The 20,471-nt window shown below is 41.3% G+C and overlaps 2 protein-coding genes across 3 annotated transcripts in view; one reads left to right on the top strand and one right to left on the bottom strand.

The window, feature by feature from the left end:
* Nucleotides 1-215: 215 nt before the first annotated feature.
* LOC110828730 (UDP-glycosyltransferase UGT5) lies at nucleotides 216-20,026 on the bottom strand. Of its 2 annotated transcripts, none has more exons than XM_087357924.1 (5): nucleotides 19,712-20,026; nucleotides 4,663-5,508; nucleotides 3,714-3,936; nucleotides 1,592-1,811; nucleotides 216-1,030 (listed from the first exon to the last, which is right to left on the bottom strand). In XM_087357924.1, exons 2-5 carry the CDS (start codon nucleotides 5,506-5,508, stop codon nucleotides 754-756), a joined length of 1,566 nt encoding a protein of 521 aa, XP_087214050.1. In that variant the 5' UTR covers nucleotides 19,712-20,026; the 3' UTR covers nucleotides 216-753. The 2 variants fall into 2 exon arrangements, with proteins under 2 accessions (XP_087214050.1, XP_087214052.1); XM_087357926.1 differs by lacking the exon at nucleotides 19,712-20,026 and adding an exon at nucleotides 6,894-7,649.
* Nucleotides 12,253-20,471, top strand: part of LOC110840280 (UDP-glycosyltransferase UGT5-like) — a 29,780-nt gene continuing 21,561 nt past the window's right edge. Inside the window, exon 1 of the mRNA XM_087357927.1 lies at nucleotides 12,253-13,573. Within this exon, the coding sequence (XP_087214053.1) occupies nucleotides 12,737-13,573 (837 nt within the window). The 5' untranslated portion in view covers nucleotides 12,253-12,736. The remainder of the gene's footprint in view (nucleotides 13,574-20,471) is intronic.

The raw sequence follows: 20,471 nt of genomic DNA, 5'->3' as shown, positions 1-20,471 counted from the left end.
CAGAATTTATTCTCAACTTACACAGGTGAATTATTTACAAATTTCCTTGAATTCCATTAAACAAGCCATGAAAATGACAAAGTAGTTCCAATAAACAATAAGCTGAAGAACTGAGAAAGACAAAAACCGGTAATATACAAACATAATTATATAAAGCTCTTCAGATGGGATGGGTACGTAACACAGGAAGCAGGAGCAAGGAAAACAAAATTGCAGAAGATTAAGAAAAATTTCTTTACAATTTAACATACACTACAGAGGCTAATAAAATTTTGTTTACTGTTAAACAGATACTGTGAATGCCATTATGAATTATTTAATAAGAATTATCGCTACATCATAAAATATTATTTTTCCAGTACACTGGACAGAGCAAGAACTAATTCTGTTCCAATTACTTGCATTGTGCTTTGCTCTCTACTTGTGATTCAGATGGCCATTAGTCACTGTAACTTCCTGATAAATACTTAACCTCAAAACTAAAATCCAGGCAACAGCCAAATAATACAGGGATTTAAATCACGTATTCCCATACAATAAATATTCAATTAAAACTGTTCCAGATATTTTGGATTGTTTAATAGTCATGCTTTGGCCAGATATTAACTAAAATGCCCTTTCACCCCATTACAAAAAAAAAATATCAAAGTACAGGTTTCAAATTTATCAAACACAACAACCTTAAAAAAATATATCACATACATTGATTACTAGAATATCCACACTTTCATTACTGGAACAAAATCTGGTACATCATTCCTGTTTCTTCTTCACTAGAACGTTCTTGGAGCTACATAGCACTCTAAAAAATTTTCTGACTGCAAGGATAAATATCAGGATAGTTCCCAGTGTGAACGCGATGACATCTAGGAGTAGGTACTGGTACCATGCCAGTTCCACGGCTGCAGAGCGGAGATGTGGTGCACCGCCATGTCTCATTACATACTCAGTCCAAAAGATGGCAGTGTCCAGGGCAGATTGAGGTCTGTCACGGAAGATACGCGCCGTGCGTCTTGCATTCTCTATATAGCTGTGAAACAAGAAACTCGTAAATGTTAATTAGACAGCAATGAACATATTTCACTTCATTCCATATGCCACAATAGTCGAAATTTCTTATTCCCTCATGTCAAGGTCATTCAGCAGCTCCATACTAAATCCTTTGAAGGTTACAATTCAAACAATAGATTCATAGCCTGACTAAAGTCAATGAGTGGATTAGCACAACAGTAACACATCTGACTTATATTCAGCAAGTGTAGGATTCAGTATACTGGCTAAGGAAGTTTTTGTCATTTTTTATCAACTGCTTCAGATGAATGCTGCAATAGTTCCTTAATGCAGGTCATAATGATGTTCTTCCACACAAGAAGAAACACAAATTGCATTTAAAAGAAGGAAGTAAGCAGATGTTAAGATTTTTCTCAGATTTAACATAAAATTACACAAGACTTGCATTCGTTTTCATCCTGCTCTTTCAGGACACTGTAAGAACTGACCATGATTTGTACACAATAATTTCAAAATGGATTAAACCCTAAGATTGGAACTCTTGGCTTGTAAACAGCTACAAATGCGTAATGTTCATTACCTGGGCTGGTCAAGCACAGTCCGGAGTGCCTCCAGCACACTTTGCTTTGTAATGTTTTCGTAATGCAGCTGGATGCCCATCCCCCTCGCCTTCAGGTGTGCCACATTGGTTCTCTGATCACCGTAGAACGGAATACCTACCACAGGCACTCCATTGTACGCTGCCTCTAGGGTACCCAGTAATCCTCCGTGTGACACAAAAGCAAGCACATTTGGGTGCCCTGAAAGTACAGAAAGTTGTCGATACCACCACAGAGACGTCAACATCTGCCCATGTAATTCGATATTGTACTCAAAACATTCCATCTTCCCCAGAGAATGCAACAAAATGGAGAACACAAGCAGTGGTTTATTATCTAGCACAGGGGTGGCCAACCCAAATGATCTTTCAGGCCACTTTGCAAATGCATCATAACTCCGCGGGCCACATATAAAATTATATATCCCCATATTAGATTTAGATACACTATAGACATTTTTTTGGAGTGAAAAATTGAAACATAATGAGTTATTATTATTGTGTTTACTATTATTCTTACATGTAAACATAGATAATATAATAATAATGTTACTAAGCGTACATTGTAAAGAAATATATAGCACTAAAAATTTTAATACATTGGTTTTCACTACTTTGGCCATTATAAAATAGATATATTTTGTAAAAGTGTGATGAATCTCGCGGGCCGGAAAAATGTTCAAGGCGGGCCACATGCGGCCCGCGGGTTGTAACCCCTGATCTAGCATATTTAAACTTATTCTAGGTGGCACACCATGTTGTACGTCTGTTCATAAAACTATAACCTCTGAAATTTTACACAAGTTCACAATTAATAAAAACTGGTCATCTTAAGAGTAGAAGAGTAGACTCATATCCTGAAGATGGAGGTGGTATATGCTTCTAAATCTCGCTTTGCACCATGGGTGTAATCATCAATTGAAAATTTCCATGGCAGTCTGCACACAGATCAGGTTTAACGCAATGTGGCATGAATCATTCCTTAATGTCAGCTTCATACTTCTAATCGTATTTGAAACGTAAACAGATTCAAAATACAGAAACGCTTCCACCACAAACAGACAGTTCAGAAATTGAATCTAAAATTATACAGGAGCACAATGTGTGAGCTATTTTATTTGCAGCAGTCACACTTCCTTACCCTGAAGCGGCTATACCATGTGTGCTTAACATTACTGTTTTCAAAGTACCAGTGCTTAGACACATTCATCTTCACCTTAAAATCTTCCCAGATGATTGGACTTATTTCTGAGCCAGCAGCTTCTTCATTGTGAGGTTTCTGATGTTTCACAGAATCCAGCCTTCCAGTAACAATCTGCAATCGTGTCCAACTGACAGCATTCCATGATGCTGGAAGCATGGATATGATACCAAAAAAAAGATACTTTGTTGTATTCATTAGTGACTGTGACTCTGTGCAGGAATTTGCAAACAAGGCGCCTATGATATTTGTTTCAAAGATCAGATTATCCCTTTGTCCATTGGTTGTAGGAGAACTATATAATGTTGGCAAGCAGAAATTATACTCGTGCATTTCTTAATTTAGTTGTATCTTTGGGGTATTCTGCACACTGTTCTAAGAATGGCAGAATCTTCTGGTTTTTGACAGGCACTCTCCTTTCCAAACATGTCAGGAACTCCTTGAACAGCGCACAAGTCATCACTGCACAACTGTTGGGTGTGTGTATGGTGTGTTTGTGTGCGTGTACACAGCAGCAACTTCATATGTTTGAAGCACCTCGTCTTCTCTCACTTTCCAATTATCACAAGTGCCTTCCATATTTTTACATACAAGCACAGTAACGTACATTAAATTAAAAAGACTGCAATGGGTGGGGCATATTCAAAGGATGGATGGCACAAGAACCCTTAAGAAAGTCCTAAATGCTAAGTTTGAAGGGACAAGAACTGTGGGAAGACCTAGAGGAAGGTTGGAAGATGCTGTGAGATGAGATGCTGCCGGTCTGAGCCAATGTCAAAATTGGAAAATGGACGCAAATAATAGATCTTCATGGAGGCAGAAAATTGTGACGGCAAAGGCCCAATATGGGCTGTAGAGCCACTGGATGGATGGATGGATACATAAAGCTTGTAGTACTCTTACTTAGGATATCAGATTGTGGACACCATTTCTCGATCTGGACATTCTCAGGCTGTCCTGGCAGAGTATCTCCCTCCCACTTCCAGAGGACTCGCTGTGGTAGCTCAGAGAATGCCTGCAGGAATGCATCCCTCTTATCATCAGGGAATGACTTCGCTTGAAGCAATGAACCAAAACTAAAGTAGATAACCCCATGACGCGCTCCATCTAAGTAATCTTGTAGGGGCTGAAATTATATGGATAATTTTCTTTACTTCTGTCGAATAATATTTCAAGTACAGGTTACACACAGTTTTCAATTGTCTTATACCTAAATTTTGTAATTTGATCAACTTACACCAAAATTATATACTGGAAAAATTGTAATGTATGGTAAATAAATTAAAACATAGGAATTCAGATTCATGACAGGTGAGTATAAAGATGGCTGTCTTCTGTGTTATTCATTACCCTGATGATGTAGACAGCAAGCACCTCTGAAACATCTGTAACTTCTGCCAGACTACACAGTGCTACAACCCAGAAGACAGCAATCTTCATACAAGTTCAAATATGTGTATCAATACTTAACTGAATGTTGTACAGTACTTTGTATGTTTATATATTAAATGTGTACTTATTTAAGCATGTTGATTCTTAAGTTTTAAGATCGATTCCCTCTGTCTTTAGTATTGTGAATCACAGCTGAGGTCAGAAATGGTAACCCAGCAAATTTTTAGAGGATACCATACTGTGTTTCTGTCATACTTTAATATAGATGCATTGTAAAAAGTATAAAATACAATATGTACAGTTTCTTTAAATATAATATGTGCTAGGAGTTACTTCTCTATAATTTCCATTACAAATTCTATCAATTCAAGACAAACCACGAGTTAAGGAAACTATCAAATGCCTTCCTTCTAACTGGACGACATTAGAATGGAACTGGGGTCATTAATAATCATCTAACCTGAGGCAGTGGTTTAGGCTTGGGGATATGCATGCCACCAATCTCAACAACACCGGGTACCAGCGGCCTGGGCGCATTTACACTGAAGTGGCTGTTCACCAGCAACAAACTTATGTTCCTGGCAAGATCAGCGAGGTCAGGAGTGTCCTCTCCAAAGAACTTGCGTGCCAACAGCTGCGATGGACAGTCAGAGATGAAGTGATACGCTACTTTGTGTAGCACTGTGGTTACAGCATTTATGACCCGTTCAACAAAATTCATTCGTTCCGAATAAGACGTGAAGAGATTTGGGATGTATGATGGATTGTCTGGATTGCCCATCCGGTCATTAGCCCATGGCATTAACACAGATGTGCTGGCACATATACTTATTGCTCCAAACTTGTATGCAAAAGGCAAGAAGCAATCTGTGTGAAAACAATCATTGACAACAACATCAAATTTCTCATCTGAATTTATGAGTTGTTTGACTGATGGATCATTAAGTACTGCTCCACAGTTAAGTGCTCCATATTTGGCAAGACTCATGGCATTTACTACAGGGTTCTTTATGAACAGGGCCTGCTCTATGGATAAGGTATATTTTGGATTGGATCCATTAAGGGAACCCTCTAACACAATATCGACATAGTTTGATATAGGTTGTATCTGCGGGAAGCGACTGACCACCACCAGCTCATGCCCCCGATCAGCAAGAGCCTTCATGTATTTTTCTAGCATGAGAAAGTGACTCTTCACAAAAGTGGGAATAATGACCAGGAATCTGGCACAGGAGACATCCTGTGGTACTAGCAGCAAGAACAGGAGGACGGGCAAGCATAAACACCACAATGCTGACTTGGCCATCTGCAACAAGAACAAATTCATGCAGCTGAGTCACAGAACAAAATTCTGTCACCACCTATATATCATACAAAGAAATTTAGTTTTAGAACAAACATCAAAACATGACATATGACATATTATTGAAATGGGTGTTATCATCACCACTAGCAACGCCAGCAGTAACAGCTTCTTGGATAAAGTCTGAAAGACCATTCAGCTCCATTCAAATTTCTGTTAAAATAAGCCATTGTGTACTACATATTACAAAGACAACAAGAACGTGAAGAATCTGTCCTCAGCCAGTTTATCTAATATAGCCCTGAAGTTGGAGGACGTACGTTCATCTGAACTCTGATACCCACCTACAAATCCACATGGTAAGACAACCCAGAAGATCAATGACATGAGAATCTCAGGTGTCAGCAATCTAATACACATACCACAAACGACGTTACTCGTTTCAGATTGTGTGTCTATAAATTCTTTCGTGTCATTAGCTCTGCTCAGAAGTTCCGTCATTGCATACTTCACTGATATAAAGACATAAAATCTGTTATAAAGCCAGTAAATTCTGATACTCATCATTTCTGAGATACACAGTAACTCGTGATGTAATTTCAATTAAACTAATGATCCAAAGGTTTTCAATGGGTTCTTTATATGCACCTAACCTCATTCTCATATTGTTTTGTTGTCTGGTTCTCTGCTGTAACTGTCAATTATAACAGGGAGTGTCTTACGTAAAAATTATGTGTAACATCTTAAGCTTAATTTATTTCTGGATAACATTTAAAGTTGGGGTTCTCAAACTTCTCCAAACCTACAACAACAACCGCTCTTATCTATCAACTTGCAGTTTTCTATGTTACATTTTGGTCTAACAAATAATTTTCTTTAAACTAGTCAGATATTAGTTGGATATTCCACACTTGAGCAATCGTTCAATAACAGGTTAAATTTCTGCTGTTGCTACTCCCTCCAAATGTTCATCAGTCAGATGTGTCCTACTTCTTGTTTTCATGTTAGATATTGATGTGAATAGTTGCTCACAGAAACAGGTTTGATACTGCCAAATACTAACAAATCATGTTTTCTGATACCAGGCAAGTATTTTTTGTCAAATGACATAGTATGACAATAAATATACATGGGCCATACAAATTTAATCGGTGAAACACCAGTTGAAAACCCCCGGTCTAAAGGTTATAAGTATCACACCAGATCACTTTATTTCATGTTCCATGATTTTCTGCAGTTTATTATTGCGGTAGGAATGAATGATAAGGGAGTAACTTTAATACAAGAGAATACAATAGAACCAATCTCACAAACACTGCGATCTATAATACAATAATACATTATGCCTTTTCCTAACAATGCAGTGTATTCATTAGCTCTTCTAGTACCTGTGATTGTAGGTTAAAATTTCAGCTTAACATCTCGCTTTTCCGACTGGCGTCCTTCATGGTTTTCTTCAGTATGTCCTGCCAAATTCCTGGATATTGCTTTCAAATCACTCACAACTACTTCCTTTCACATTCCTTCCATTTGATCATTCAAATACGTTATATTTGTTATTATAACAGAAATGGGAAAGCAACTTTAAGTTAATACAGTAACACCTGTTTTCTTTTTCTACATTGGATTGACTATACCCAGGTCAATCTGTGGCCCACCATACCAGATCCCCAAAGACTGGTTCCTGCTTCCCCGTGGAGCCACAGCACAAGGATCCCCCCTTGTTTTATGTAACTGTCCAGTTCTCAACCAAAACTAACCGAACACAACCTAACCTACCTTACACCAACAAAAAAACAATGCAACATAACTTAACCCAACCTTATATAATTCAACTCAACCTAACCCAATATAGCTTTACCCAACCAAATACCAAATCTAATCCAATCAAACCCAATCTGACTTAACCTTTCCATCCATAGCCCAGCATAACCTCGTTATATCACCTAAGAGGGGATCCAAAACTTGATGCTGCATCCCATAAAAAGGTAAAGCTATCCCTGTACAGGCCATGTAGTTGCTTAGGGGAGAGGAGATATAATAGCTCCTCGTCACGCCCTGGGCAAGCTTTATCCGCAGGAAAAGACCATGGTGCTCAGTAGACAGGAGGCCGGATGGCCCCAGAGCACATTTGGACGCATAGGCTCGGGGGAAAATCCTGTCCCTGCCTGGGAAAGAACCCCAGCTGTGGTCGGTCACTGTACTGACTGAGCTACTACGGCCAAACAAAAAGCTAAGGGCGGAGCCCTGAGCAAGTGTAAGACATCGTCCCTTGCTAGGTAATAACATTCCTGCACACGAAACACATTGCTGGAAATGGTAAAGAGCTTTATAACTAAAACAGAAATTGTCTTATGCTAACAGGGTTCTGTCGTGGCGGTCGCCTCGACTATTCTAACTAGGGTCTGTTGCTACTGATGAGAGGGTAAGCTAACCCCCTCCCCCCAAATATAAACAGTAACGAAGGAACCACACTAGGCAAACTAAATTACATAACCGTGATAACGAAGGTAAAAACCATGATGAAGGCAACCAAAGTTGCCGCCAAGATAACGAAGGTAACCAAATTTTAATAACATAATTTATACAGTAATCGTGTTGTAAGTGGCGCTAGTGTAATTTCCTGTTCACATGTCCCTTTGTCCGCCATTCTGTTGTCACCAACTTTACGAACTGAGAAGTATAATTTTCGGGTAGTCCTCAATGGCAGGCCATGTAGACCTGTAACTCAATTTGAAAATGTTGGCCACGCACATATAGTGCTGCCATCTGCAACTAAAGTTAAACTGTGATAAACGCGATCTGATAGTAACAGTCCGTATTAAAACATGGTAACCGACCTCAGTCGGCAACAACGGTAGCTACTATCGAACTCATTCGTCCTTTCCGTCGCCTTCACAGTGCAGGAACAGTTGGTTAATTTTATAAATCTGAAATGACTATCTTCTGAGATACTATATCGTGTGAGCTGCATGGTACGACAGACGTACTATTTGTTGGAATGGTTTACAAGACCATACTCAGATTTGAAGCCATCAAACATTTGAGCATATCTAAAATATTACTTTTTAAACAATTTTCTGGTGGATAAATAACAGAAAGTTGTTTTCAGAAGAAGATAATTGAAATACCGTCCGTAAGATTTCAATAACAATTTACGCGTTTCGAATTTTTCATTATGCTTTCACCGTCTATTTTCTGTGCCAGGATATGCTTCAGTTCGAGAGTCACCAAATTTCTGGACAGCTGTTTAGAATTTCTACGATCCACTGAAATTCATGTTTTATTTTTTAACACACAGTAACAAGCAATGTTACACCGTTTATTGTCCAAATATTTCTTTCACTTGCATAAAGGAGATATGGCCAACAATATAATGACAATTTCTATCAACCACTCAGCCAAGTATCGGGTCTGTACCAAGAAAAATGACGTAGCATATTCTTTTCTTGTTTCACAGTTCTGTCTGTTCTTGTAACATTGCGTGAATGGAAAATAGCCAACCGCTAAAACAACTCTCTCCAGAAACGCAAATATTCCTAAGAGCAGGTACATCACACATTTGGCTAACATCGCAGCTCGCTAGGTGACTCTGCTTTCCTGTCCCACACATCTCTATTATACTGTGCCTCTTCTATACGCGCATGCGTACATCTGACCCACGTTAAGCAAGGGCTCGGTGGATAACAGCACAATCTACCTACCAACCTAACTCGCTGGCAGGAAGTGCGAAGATGCATTTTGTCTGATCGGTTGTCTGTTTCGCAGTGTATGGACTAAACTGTACTCTGCTCAAAAATCTCCTCGTTCAAGGAATAAAACTGGTTTTGAATCACTGCTTGGCTACAAATGGTTTATGAGGCTCAGAATAGAGACCAGTGGCGGGATCTTGTGAGCATGGTAAGGAACCACCGGGTACCTTAAAATGCGGGGAATTTCTTGACAAGCTGAATGACTGTTAACTTCTCAAGCATTCTGCTCCATATCGTTAAACTAAACTACATGCGAAACCCAATAATGCAAGCCATAAGTTACTAAAAATATTTTAAAACGTAATAAACAAGACACACGAGACACTGATAAGCTTGTTAGAGAATGCGTAGGCCAACACACAGAAAAAGAGGATTAGGAAGGTTAGGAAGAGATAAAAAGTTAGCTATTATTCAGCTGCATAGGTCAAGCCAACTGAACCGCCCAGAAGACGAAGACTGACGAATGAGTGTAATGATCTGAGAGTTTTACAAATAATGCTGACGAGTTTGATGGAGGCGGAATGCTGCTTCGGTGTCGATTTTTCTAGTATCTTTGTAAATGTGAAGAATCACTAGCGAAACTGCACGACCTCGCTCTAGTTTTAATCTCGGTAGGGTTACCGGATGTATGTACTCGAGGGTCGCGTTATTTCCGCAACATCGGTTCGAAAAAATCACCAGAAACCTCTACTTTTACGTACACTTTGGCAGCGTAGTAAAAGTACAGAGTAAAACAACAGTGGAAATGTGTAGTTACTTCAGTATACCATAAGCACATTCATTACAAGTTTCTTCAAGTTTGACCAATCGCATCTTTTCAGTTTTGCGCCACGTTTAAAACCTTCGCTAAAACATAATGGCGTCACTGCACCTATTACATCGGATCACCGCAGAGCGTCGCCACTTGTTCGAAGCCTCGGTACGAGGTGCGATCGGAAAGTTTCAAGACTGTGTCAATAGCGGGCGAACCGGATGTAGTACGAGCTTCTGCCGCTAGGGGGTGCGGCCTACATTCATAGTGAATCAATGTGCCAGCCGGCATCATCGAATTAGCATTTGTTTCTTAGTTACGGGCGTTTTGGTAGTGCATTACACCGACCCTCCTGCGATTTCGGAATGGCGGATTTTCATGAACAAATCAAATTTTGCCAAAGACTCGCCAAAACGGCTACGGAAACCTATGACATGCTAAAGCAAGCATTTGGGGAGTCCGCAATGGGTCGTGCACAAACTTTTGTGTGGCATTCATGTTTTAAAAATGGCCGAACCTCTGTCGATGATGACGAGCGTTCTGCACCACCATCTTCGAGCACAACGCCCGAAAATGTTACGAAGATTCGGCAGGCCATTCACGGAGATCAACGTCGTACCATCAACGACTTGTGCGACATTTTTGGGATAGGCTATGGGACCTGTCAGCTGATTCTAAAGGACGGAAGCGGCCGTCAAAGTGGCGCAACCACAACTGGCTGCTGCATCATGACAACGCGCCAGCGCACACCGCCCTCAAAGTTCGGCAGTTTTTGGCCTCAAACACCATGGCCGTCATCCCGCACCCTCCTTAGCTCCGTGTGACTTCTTCCTCTTCCCAAAGATGAAAATTCAGCTAAAGGGAAGGAGATTTGAGACGATAGAAGAGATTCAGGCAGAATCGCAGATGGTGCTTGACAGGCTGACAAAGAAAGATTTCCAGGGATGCTTCCAGGCTTGGCAGCGGCGCTGGGATCGTTGTGTTCACTCCCAGGGGAACTACTTCGAGGGTGATGGATGAATTTAATACCTGAGATAAGTGTACGGGTTTTTATAGGCGCAGTCTAGAAACTTTCCGATCGCACCTCGTATAGATGGGTGGCAACATTTATGGTGTGTGTTATGACTAAGTAGGATTTCTAGACACTACGTATGTACAGACTTTGTTTAAACTGCAGGGATTTATCTCCGCGAATTTCAACTGTGAGGAGTTTTTAGTTAAGAATTTCTGAAAGGGCCGTCGTGCCATGTTTTAATGCAATATCCAGATATTCGCTTGGAGCGAATGAACAAAAACAAGTAGACTCATGGAACTTTCTCGTTATTTAACATCCAGTTGTTGCAATAAAGAACAAATTTCGTGATCGGCTAAGCTGGCTTCTTAAGCACTCTGAATTGTGGACCTAATTATTCCCTACACTTGACACTGTTAAAAAAAAATTAAACGCAAAACCAAAGAGTAGACTAAGTGGCATAATGGTACTAGAAGCATTGGAAGAAAATCAAAACATGAAGTCTACATACACAGCAAAAAAGTATTTACGAAAGATCAGAAGAGACGGATTGGAAACAATCATTGAACCGCGTAGGCTCGGGAATTGATTCGTGAGTTGTAAATCAAATTACAAGCATTAGATCTTGTTGCTTGGGACAACTTCTTAGTGGCATTTCCTTGTATGATTGAGGAACTAACCAACTAGATGGCTTACCGAACCCGTAGGTTCATCACCGAATTAACCAAAGCCCTCCACCGGACCTTGTCCTGGGCCAACAAAATCCAATCTCCTTCTACTCCTATCTCCCATAGATACCGCCTGAGATTATCCTCCCATCTACGTCTAGGTCTCCCCAGCGGTCTCTTGCCTTCAGGTTTCCCAACCAGTACCCGGGGCATACCTCTTGTCCCATCCATGCGCGCTACATGCCTCGTCCATCTCATTCTTCTTGACTTAATCACCCTGACAATACTGGGGGAGGAGTATAAATTTTTAAGTTCGTCATTACGTAGTTTTCTCCAGACATGACTGAGGAACACCAAAACAAATTTCACCTAGAGAAAGTACAACGGAGGCTTGCCGAATACGAACCAAGAGAGAGAAAAACAACACTGTGCTGTGAAGTTCGACGGCCTCTTGTTTACGTAACGTTCCCTACAACAACATCTCATGCAGCTTCCTAGTTCACCCGGCAGGCGTGACGAAGCAAGGCGAGAACGGATGCCAACTGGCACCGATGATGACTGACGAAAGCAACAGTGTCAATTCAGCGTCTGAAGAGTGCGCAGCGTGTCTGAAGGGAGCTGATGCTGCAGATATCGATATAGTGATTTGATCCATCAGTGCGGAACAGACATAACACACCTACATGCTAGGTGTTGTCTAATTATAATCGCTGCACCGCGAACTTCATTAAAAACCTCGGTCGACTGACAAAGGAACTGCAATCAGTGAAAAATTCAGCGAATTAAACTCTGAAGAAGTGACAAAGGAGCAACAGCTGATCTGCGATTATCGACAACTCATCACTATTTACCGTTAACTCCGTACAAAGTGAATATTTGTTTATGAAATCGAGTGAATAAGTGAAATAAGTAAAGCCCTCTTACTTGCCCTTGAAATTCTCGTTTCATATTCTGTAAACAACTGCGAAAAACACGTCCCATCCTTTTTGTGCAATCGGACGAAAACATCTGAGCTTCTAACACGAACGGTGAAGGGTTGTCTTCAGAAATGAATTTCGCTGTCAGGAAATGTTTAACGCTCGTCTTAATTGGACTCGGACTTCTGCATACAGCTGAAAACTCCAAGATACTGGTGGTCTTCAGCCATTTGGGAAGAAGTCACTTCGACGTATTCGAACCGTACCTGGAGCAACTCGCAGCCAAAGGACATCAGCTCCTTGTAATCAGCCACTTCCCAAGAAAACGCCCAACACCCAATTACAAAGACATTGACCTAAAAGCCATAACAAAAGTTAACCAAACAGTGAACATTTTATCTTACGCAGACATTGCCAAAATGGACCAGATTGTGAGCGCCTTTGTGCTGAGTGCATGGGCTGCAGAGGTGTGTGAGAATGCATTTGAACATCCGGATGTTCAAAAACTCATAAAATCAGACGAGAAATTCGACTTGCTCATAACTGAAACGTTTAATACCGATTGTTTCTTAGCGTTTGCACACAGATTTCAGATTCCTGTAATCGGCTTCAGTTCCTGTGTTTTTATGCCGTGGACCCCAGACAGGGTCGGAAACCCGGACAACCCCGCGTATATTCCGACACAGTTCGTGGCGTCTTCGGATAGAATGGACTTCACTGAAAGATTCTCAAACACGTTCTGGTATTTGTTTCATAAACTTCATTATTCATTTCTAATGGACCCACGGGCTCATAAAATCGCGAAGAAACACTTCGGCGAATCTCTCCCAGCCTTGTCCACCCTCGCCAGAAACACGAGTCTCATCTTTGTCAACAACCACTTCAGTGTGAACAGACCCCGTCCGTTGGTCCCTGGCATTGTTGAGGTGGGCGGAATACACATGAAACCGGCCAAGACTCTGTCTAAGGTAAGCCCAACTTCTTATCCTTCTTTTATAGTTTATTATCAGTATTAAACAAATACTGCGTGTCCCCGTGTGAAATAGGCTGTAACTTTGTTAGTTATTGAGGTATTTTTCTTTGTAACGGGAAGTTTTGTTTTGCTTTGTTGGCGACCCTGTGCATATTAGCGCATCCTCAGTGCAATAGACGCTTGTCACCTTAAGAACACAAGGATGGAATCTTCTAGAAAAAGAGCTTCGTCCTTCATCAGCATTGATGATGAGGGCAGTAGGGCATGTACATGATCCAGAAGATTAGCGACTGTTTATTTATTCTTTACAGTCAAGTCTGAAGGCTGTTATGTTTTAAAAATACAAGAAGGTATCTTCGCCTGTTCTCAGATAAAGCATCCTATGAATGACAGGAAATATGATGAAGCCCTAAAAGTAACTAAGAAGACAGTTGAGAAACATTCAGATTGGTTTTTGGCAACTGTTTGGATAACCCCAAAATGGGCAGCTACAGACAGCTAGCTCAGAAAATTGCTTGAAGCCTATAGAATAATGGGGGTGCAATATGTAGCTCAAAATACACTTCCTTCGCTCTAATCTGGATTTCTTGGATTTCAACAGACCTTATGGAAGTCTACGACAACCTCACATTTTCTATGTTACCTGTGTAATGTTAGTAAATAAATTTGACTAAATTCCTAAACATGAGAAAATCTGTTTATTTCTCGAAAACCTTGCTTGCTACAGAATATTTATTCCTAGATTCGGCATCAGTGACTGAGAGTATGTGAAAGGGGTAAAATATAATTCGGAAAAATAGTTAAAATTTGTCGTTCAATGCATTTGAAGGTGCCGAGATTCGACTACGTGTACGTGCGAGAGGAAGGGAAAATTGCGAAGCAAGAGTACAGTCCACAGATCAGGAGAAAATCCCTGCTTGGAATTCGTTAAACGCGCATGCGCAAGATTTCGCGGTGAGTGACGACCCTTCCTAAAAGCATTCGTTCCACAACCACTGAACGAACAACAGACGACAGGTTTTCATGTGTTCTAATGGGTACAGCTTTAAGATTACCTCACAGTGGCACAGTGATTTAATCTAGAATATTATCGCAACACCCGCAGAACACATTAGAGGTGCACTCACTACACGCTACTCTTAACTGCTTGATGTTTTCAGTGTGAGTAGTAGCGTAAAACTCTGACGTATCACACTTCCCACCAATAGCAGCCCTCTAGTCCAGCTGATAGTAAACTTTCCCCCAGCACCGCCCCCAGAAACGACTTCCTCCCGTAGGGCTTTTCTCCTGGTCTGTGGACAGTACCATGTCCTGTTTGTCTGAAGGTACAATTTGGCTGCACGCGACAGAGACAAGCGACCGAGGCAGGCGACAGAGTTGCGAGACCGAGACTGGTCGCTTCCTCTCTGCTCTCTGTACAATCGTATGAAGTACAATTACGAGCGCGAGACAAAGACAGACGACAGAGACAAAGCACAGGAGACCGCTCTTGGACCAGTAGTGTCTCGCGACGGGCTCAGGCAGCACGTGTGTTGTTGAGTAAAATAATGGCAGAAATTAAATTTACTGGTGACCAAGATGAGCAATTGGTAGAATTAGTAGCAGAAAACCGACCACTGACCACCGACAGAAAGATCCTTCTTCGCGTCTGGTTTTGAATATTGAACTCATAGGTTTTCTTTGTTTCTTTCGCAACAAATAACACAGCAACACATCATCTTCTTCTTTTTCTTCGAGTAACCTTCTTAGAAGCATTTTTGTACTCATTTTTCACGGAATATATGCACGTATGTCTCAACAAAACAAAGAAAACAAACACTTTGCCGCATGTCTCGGTCGTCACCTCAAAAGTGTGTGGCGACAAGCTGCGATGTGTCCGTCTCCCGTCTCTGTCGCCTGTCTCGGTCGCTTGTCTCTGTCGCGTGCAGCCAAATTGTACCTTGAGAGAGCGAAGTAACATTCCCCCCGCACCGCACCAGAAACGACTTCCCCCAGCGGGGTTTTTCTCGTGATCTGTGGACAGTACATATCGCAGATACAACCTAGTCCTTCCTTGTATACTATCGGATGTGAAAATATTGATCTTCAGGCTGTATAAGAAGTAGCGCTTGCAAATTGAGGCGTGTCAATATTTTTGTTCCGTTCGTTCACAAACACAGTCAGTGGCACCGACTGTGTCGAAATCTAAAGGGGTAAAAATGTTTTAAGTTGCACTGTACATGATCACACTTTTTGCAGTCTTACCCTCCCCTCTTCCAGTGACGTAGCTGAAGGTCGCAGTTTTTTGCGTCCATCGCATGGTCTTTGATTGCGAGCGTGTCGCGAATTCTGCTCGAGGCTCCGGTATGTACACTCACACGCCCGGTATGACCCGTATTATCTTGTCCGGTACACAGAGATCTTGCGACATTTGGATTACCAAATGTCAAAGGATCCACACTAAAAATTAATTATGCAGGGTCTGTCATCGTAGAAATTAGAACACACGTCGTCGCGTTTTGTCTTATCTAGAGGTATTCTAGTAATAAGACCCACTGTCAACAACAAGCTCACCTGTTATCGAACCACTTTCTTTTGTCTGCGGGAAGGCCGGTTGTAAAAACTACATTTTTTATGCGATAAGAAAAGAGCGCATATATTGCTATCCTGTATGTACGAGGCTCGTCCACAAAGTAAGTTTCCCTGGGGCCGTTTACAGAAACAAAACACAATTTCATGGAAATATTTATTGCAACAGATACAGCAAGTGTCCAGCTATTTTTCAAAATATTCGCCACCGGAATTGAGACATTTGTCATACCGTGGGACCAACTTTTGAATACCTGTGTCGTAGAAGTCTGCCGCCTGGGATTGGAACCACTGTGTGACAACCATCTTCGCCTCTCTGTCATTCTCAAAACGCTGACGCTGACCGGACAGGAATTTCTTGAGGTGTAGGAAAAGATGGAAATCACTGGGAGCGAGGTCCGGGCTGTAGGGTGAATGATTAAACACCTCCCAGCTGAACTCCTGCAGGAGACTCGCTGTCCGTCGAGCCGTGTGCGGCCTAGCGTTATCACTGACCGCACTTCACAGTCAGCGGGAGCTGGAATAAGAACCTCCATCTTCAACAGCTGCAACGATGCTACTGTGAGAACGCGGGAAGTGCCGTTAGTGCATGCGCCATGCTACGTCATTGCTCTATCACGTACGCACAGTCGCTTCGCGCAATATAAGGTTTGCTAGCTGTGGGACGAGTGGGAAACTTACTTTGTCGACGCGCCTCGTAATTCCGTCTGTCCTCATGAATGGCCTTCAGAACCATTAGGCTGCCATGGTTGCTCTCGTTATGTTGTGTTCCTTGAATACCATGATTGCTTTGTTACCATGGTTACCGTGGTTTTTTTTTCGCAAATACGCTTTGTGGTTAGGGTAAGTTAGATTCGTTCAGATTAGGTTAAGTTAATTTGGGGTAGCTCAGTCTGTATACTGACTAGGGTTTATACAAAAACCGACTTTTGAAAAAACCGGTTTTCGAATTCCAGTATTTCCAAAAAACCGGTTTTCGAATTTTTACAAAACAACCAAAATATAATTAAAACAGTAAAAAATATTTATACTTATTTTAAAAAAAATTCAGTTTACTTAATATTTATGGAACTAAAAAAATATAACAAAATAAAATATACTACATACAAAACCAAATAGAAAACTGAAATAACTAAAATCCGTACAAAATATAAATTATAATTTTTTATTTTATACAGTATTTTTCTTCAGGAAATATGATTTCAAAAAACATAAAATATTCACTGAACGATTACCTAATCTTTTTCTTATTCTAGAAACAAAATTGCCTGAAATAGAAAATACTCTCTCACTGGCTACTGAACTTGGTTTTATCGTTTTCAGGGCATCAAATAATAAATACAAATTCCTTGTTCTTTTATTGGTTGCCTCAAATACTGAAAATTCGGCCTTCAGTGTCTTCGGATTTGATATTATTTTTTTGTTCCTCAAGAAACCTATGAATTGATTTTTCCATGGCTTCTTTTAGAGCATTGACCTGATTAATAGTTTCTCCGTCTCCGATATATTCGTCATCGGAATCTGTTTCCATACAAGAATTTGGATATATTCAAGACAATATTTTTCCAGATAACTTAATAATATCAAGTTTTAAAGCTAGTGGAAATACACTAGATTTCTTTGTTGAAATGTTTTGTGGATTTTGCAAATATAGCAAAAGGGTTACCAATCCAACTTGTCTTCTTTCTTGAATTCGTACTTCTAAAGCATTTAATAATTTGGAACTAATTTCAGCCTGACTCATGAAGATTAGTTTTACTACAACATGCTTGTGCCCGAGGCGACTTCAAGTTAAAATGTTAACGTTTTTAATTAATTAATTTTTAAATATTAATTCTAGTATCAAAACCAATTTTTTAAATTTTAAAAACCGGTTTTCGAATTTTACAAATTTATCCAAATAACCGGTTTTTAAAAACCGACAAACTCTAATACTGACTGACTGCAGAAGATCGGGGATCGATTCTCGACAGAGGAAGAAGATTTTTCCTCTAAGATCTGCGTCCAGACCGGCTCTGGGGCCCACCCAGCCTCCTGACCAGTGGGTACCGGGTTCTTTCCCCGGGGTTAAGCGCGGTCGGGGCGTGACGTTGAAGTGGAGGAAGTTACGAGGTGAGGTTTTCGATCAGGGTTGTTGGGTTCATCCGATATTTTAGTTGGGATAAGTGGTGTACGGTGATGGATGTACGTTTTGGGCCTACAAATGATAAATAATATAGATGAATCTGGTGGTTCGCCAGAACCTGGATATCGAATTTTTATTTTATTTATTTATTTAGTGTTCTGTCTGACGACAGGTCCATATGAACAGGATCCTTCCATCCTTTTCTCGGACTGGGACCTGTTCATATACGTTCTTGGCAGATGATCCAGAGGTGGTTTGCCATTGCCTTCTTCTGTGTGTGAATGGAGTAATTGTTGGGATGCCACGGAGAAACCGGGGAAGCCCCCGGAGGAAAACTCCGTGTTGCCTAGACCACGGTCTTGCCCAACACAAGTTATAAATTCGGGCACCGCCGTGAATCGAACCCGAGACCCCAGGATTACAAGGCCAGCGTTCTAACCGCTAGACCACCTCATCTTATTATTATTTAGTGTTCTGTCTGACGACAGGTCCATATGAACAGGATCCTTCCATCCTTTTCTCGGACTGGGACCTGTTCATATACGTTCTTGGCAGATGATCCAGAAGTGGTTTGCCATTGCCTTCTTCTGTGTGTGAATGGAGTAATTGTTGGGATGCCACGGAGGAAAACTCCGTGTTGCCTAGACCACGGCCTTGCCCAACACAAGTTATAAATTCGGGCACCGTCGGGAATCGAACCCGAGACCCCAGGATTACAAGGCCAGCGTTCCGCTAGACCACCGTGGCTTGATATCGAATACTTGTATATTATTCCATGGTAGGCTTTCTTGAAGAGCTGGGCTGGAATTTGATACGTTTTGGGGTTCCTAGCACATGACAATTACGTTTCATTTTTGTACTACAGCTTTATGTACACGTCTACAATTACACAATTTAAACATGATAAATATTCAACTTCTGCCTGTTTGGTTCAATTCTGTCGTTCCTAGTATCCACCCACGTCTTTAATATTATCGTTAATCTACTCTAACACCTCCGATCTTATACAAACTCAGCCTCTCCACTAGTAATGGATAATGCGGCAGCTGCGAACATGGGTGTCCAGGCGACCATGGTGGTGATCCCCCCTCTATGAGATGGTTGGGTTAGGCTGATCTGGAAGTTGGCACCCCCAGGTCTGGCTGCTCGGCAAATGACTGTAAGCGACTGTCTAGTAACTGTCTTTCGAAAACGGTCTACCCCAAAACTACCTTCGTTGCACTGCTAATGTTTCTATGATCTCGGCGCTAAATTCCGCAGATACATCAGCCGTATACGCATTGCCGCGTACCTGAAATTTCGTCGCAACGCCAAAGGTTTCGGAGCGTAAACACAGCAGATCGCTTCCTGGGTTTCACATTTTTTAAGTTGCCCAAAATTTTACGACAGTAGGGGGTATCTGAAAACGAATGGGGTAATGGGCACAGTACGAGTACTTACAACGGCTGAGGGTCCCACGAAGTGAAGAGTCTTGGACAGGCAAGTCTGAGCAACTGTGGATGTAAGGGAAATTGTGAATGGTGGAAAGGTAAAATGTAATGTGCTGCCACCTATTAGTTACTGGGTATTGATAAGCGTCTAGAAAATGTGGCCTCACAAATCATATTTTCGACACTTATCAACATCCAACAACTCCTTGGTACCGGCCGTAATAATACTTGTGGAGTGCGAGGTGGAACATAGGTTACCAGGCTCGAGGGTTCGAGTCCGGCGCAAGGAATAGATGTTCGCCCTACCATTTATGATTCGTTTTTCTACATGTCGTACACCCGTTCACTTGAAGTGACGCCAATAAACAAACTGTACGTGGCAGGCAGTTACAGTGAGCAGAACCCCCCCCCCCCCCCCAAGGTGGCTGTCTTCGGGGTTGTAGTGCCGTAGCAAGAACTTCTGAAATATTCGTAAATCTGTGCCAGACTAGACGGCGCTACAACCCCGAAGACAGTCGTCATCTTCGGACTCACCGCCTTGGAAACCTAAAATCCTACTTATGAAATCCCACCATCTGTGCCAACCAGCGTGAAGTTAGTTTAGTAACCGATCATACATAAGGACTTAACGTACAGTACACATTTATAATTATCTTTGATTTTTCCTCGCATTCTGTAGGTTGGAAAGTCCTTATTTCGATACTGGACGTTGTGACTGTAAGCCAAGTAGGCTGACAATTTATTTTCCGAGTTACATTTTCTTATTAACA

This window comes from Zootermopsis nevadensis, unplaced genomic scaffold (genome assembly GCF_977971745.1).
Source record: "Zootermopsis nevadensis isolate Lab colony 2312 unplaced genomic scaffold, Znev_1.0 Znev_ptg000029l, whole genome shotgun sequence".
In the NCBI taxonomy this organism is placed as follows: Eukaryota; Metazoa; Arthropoda; class Insecta; order Blattodea; family Termopsidae; genus Zootermopsis; species Zootermopsis nevadensis.
The sequence above is the reverse complement of the archived record's forward strand: the minus strand, read 5'-3'. Positions and strand labels throughout refer to the sequence as shown.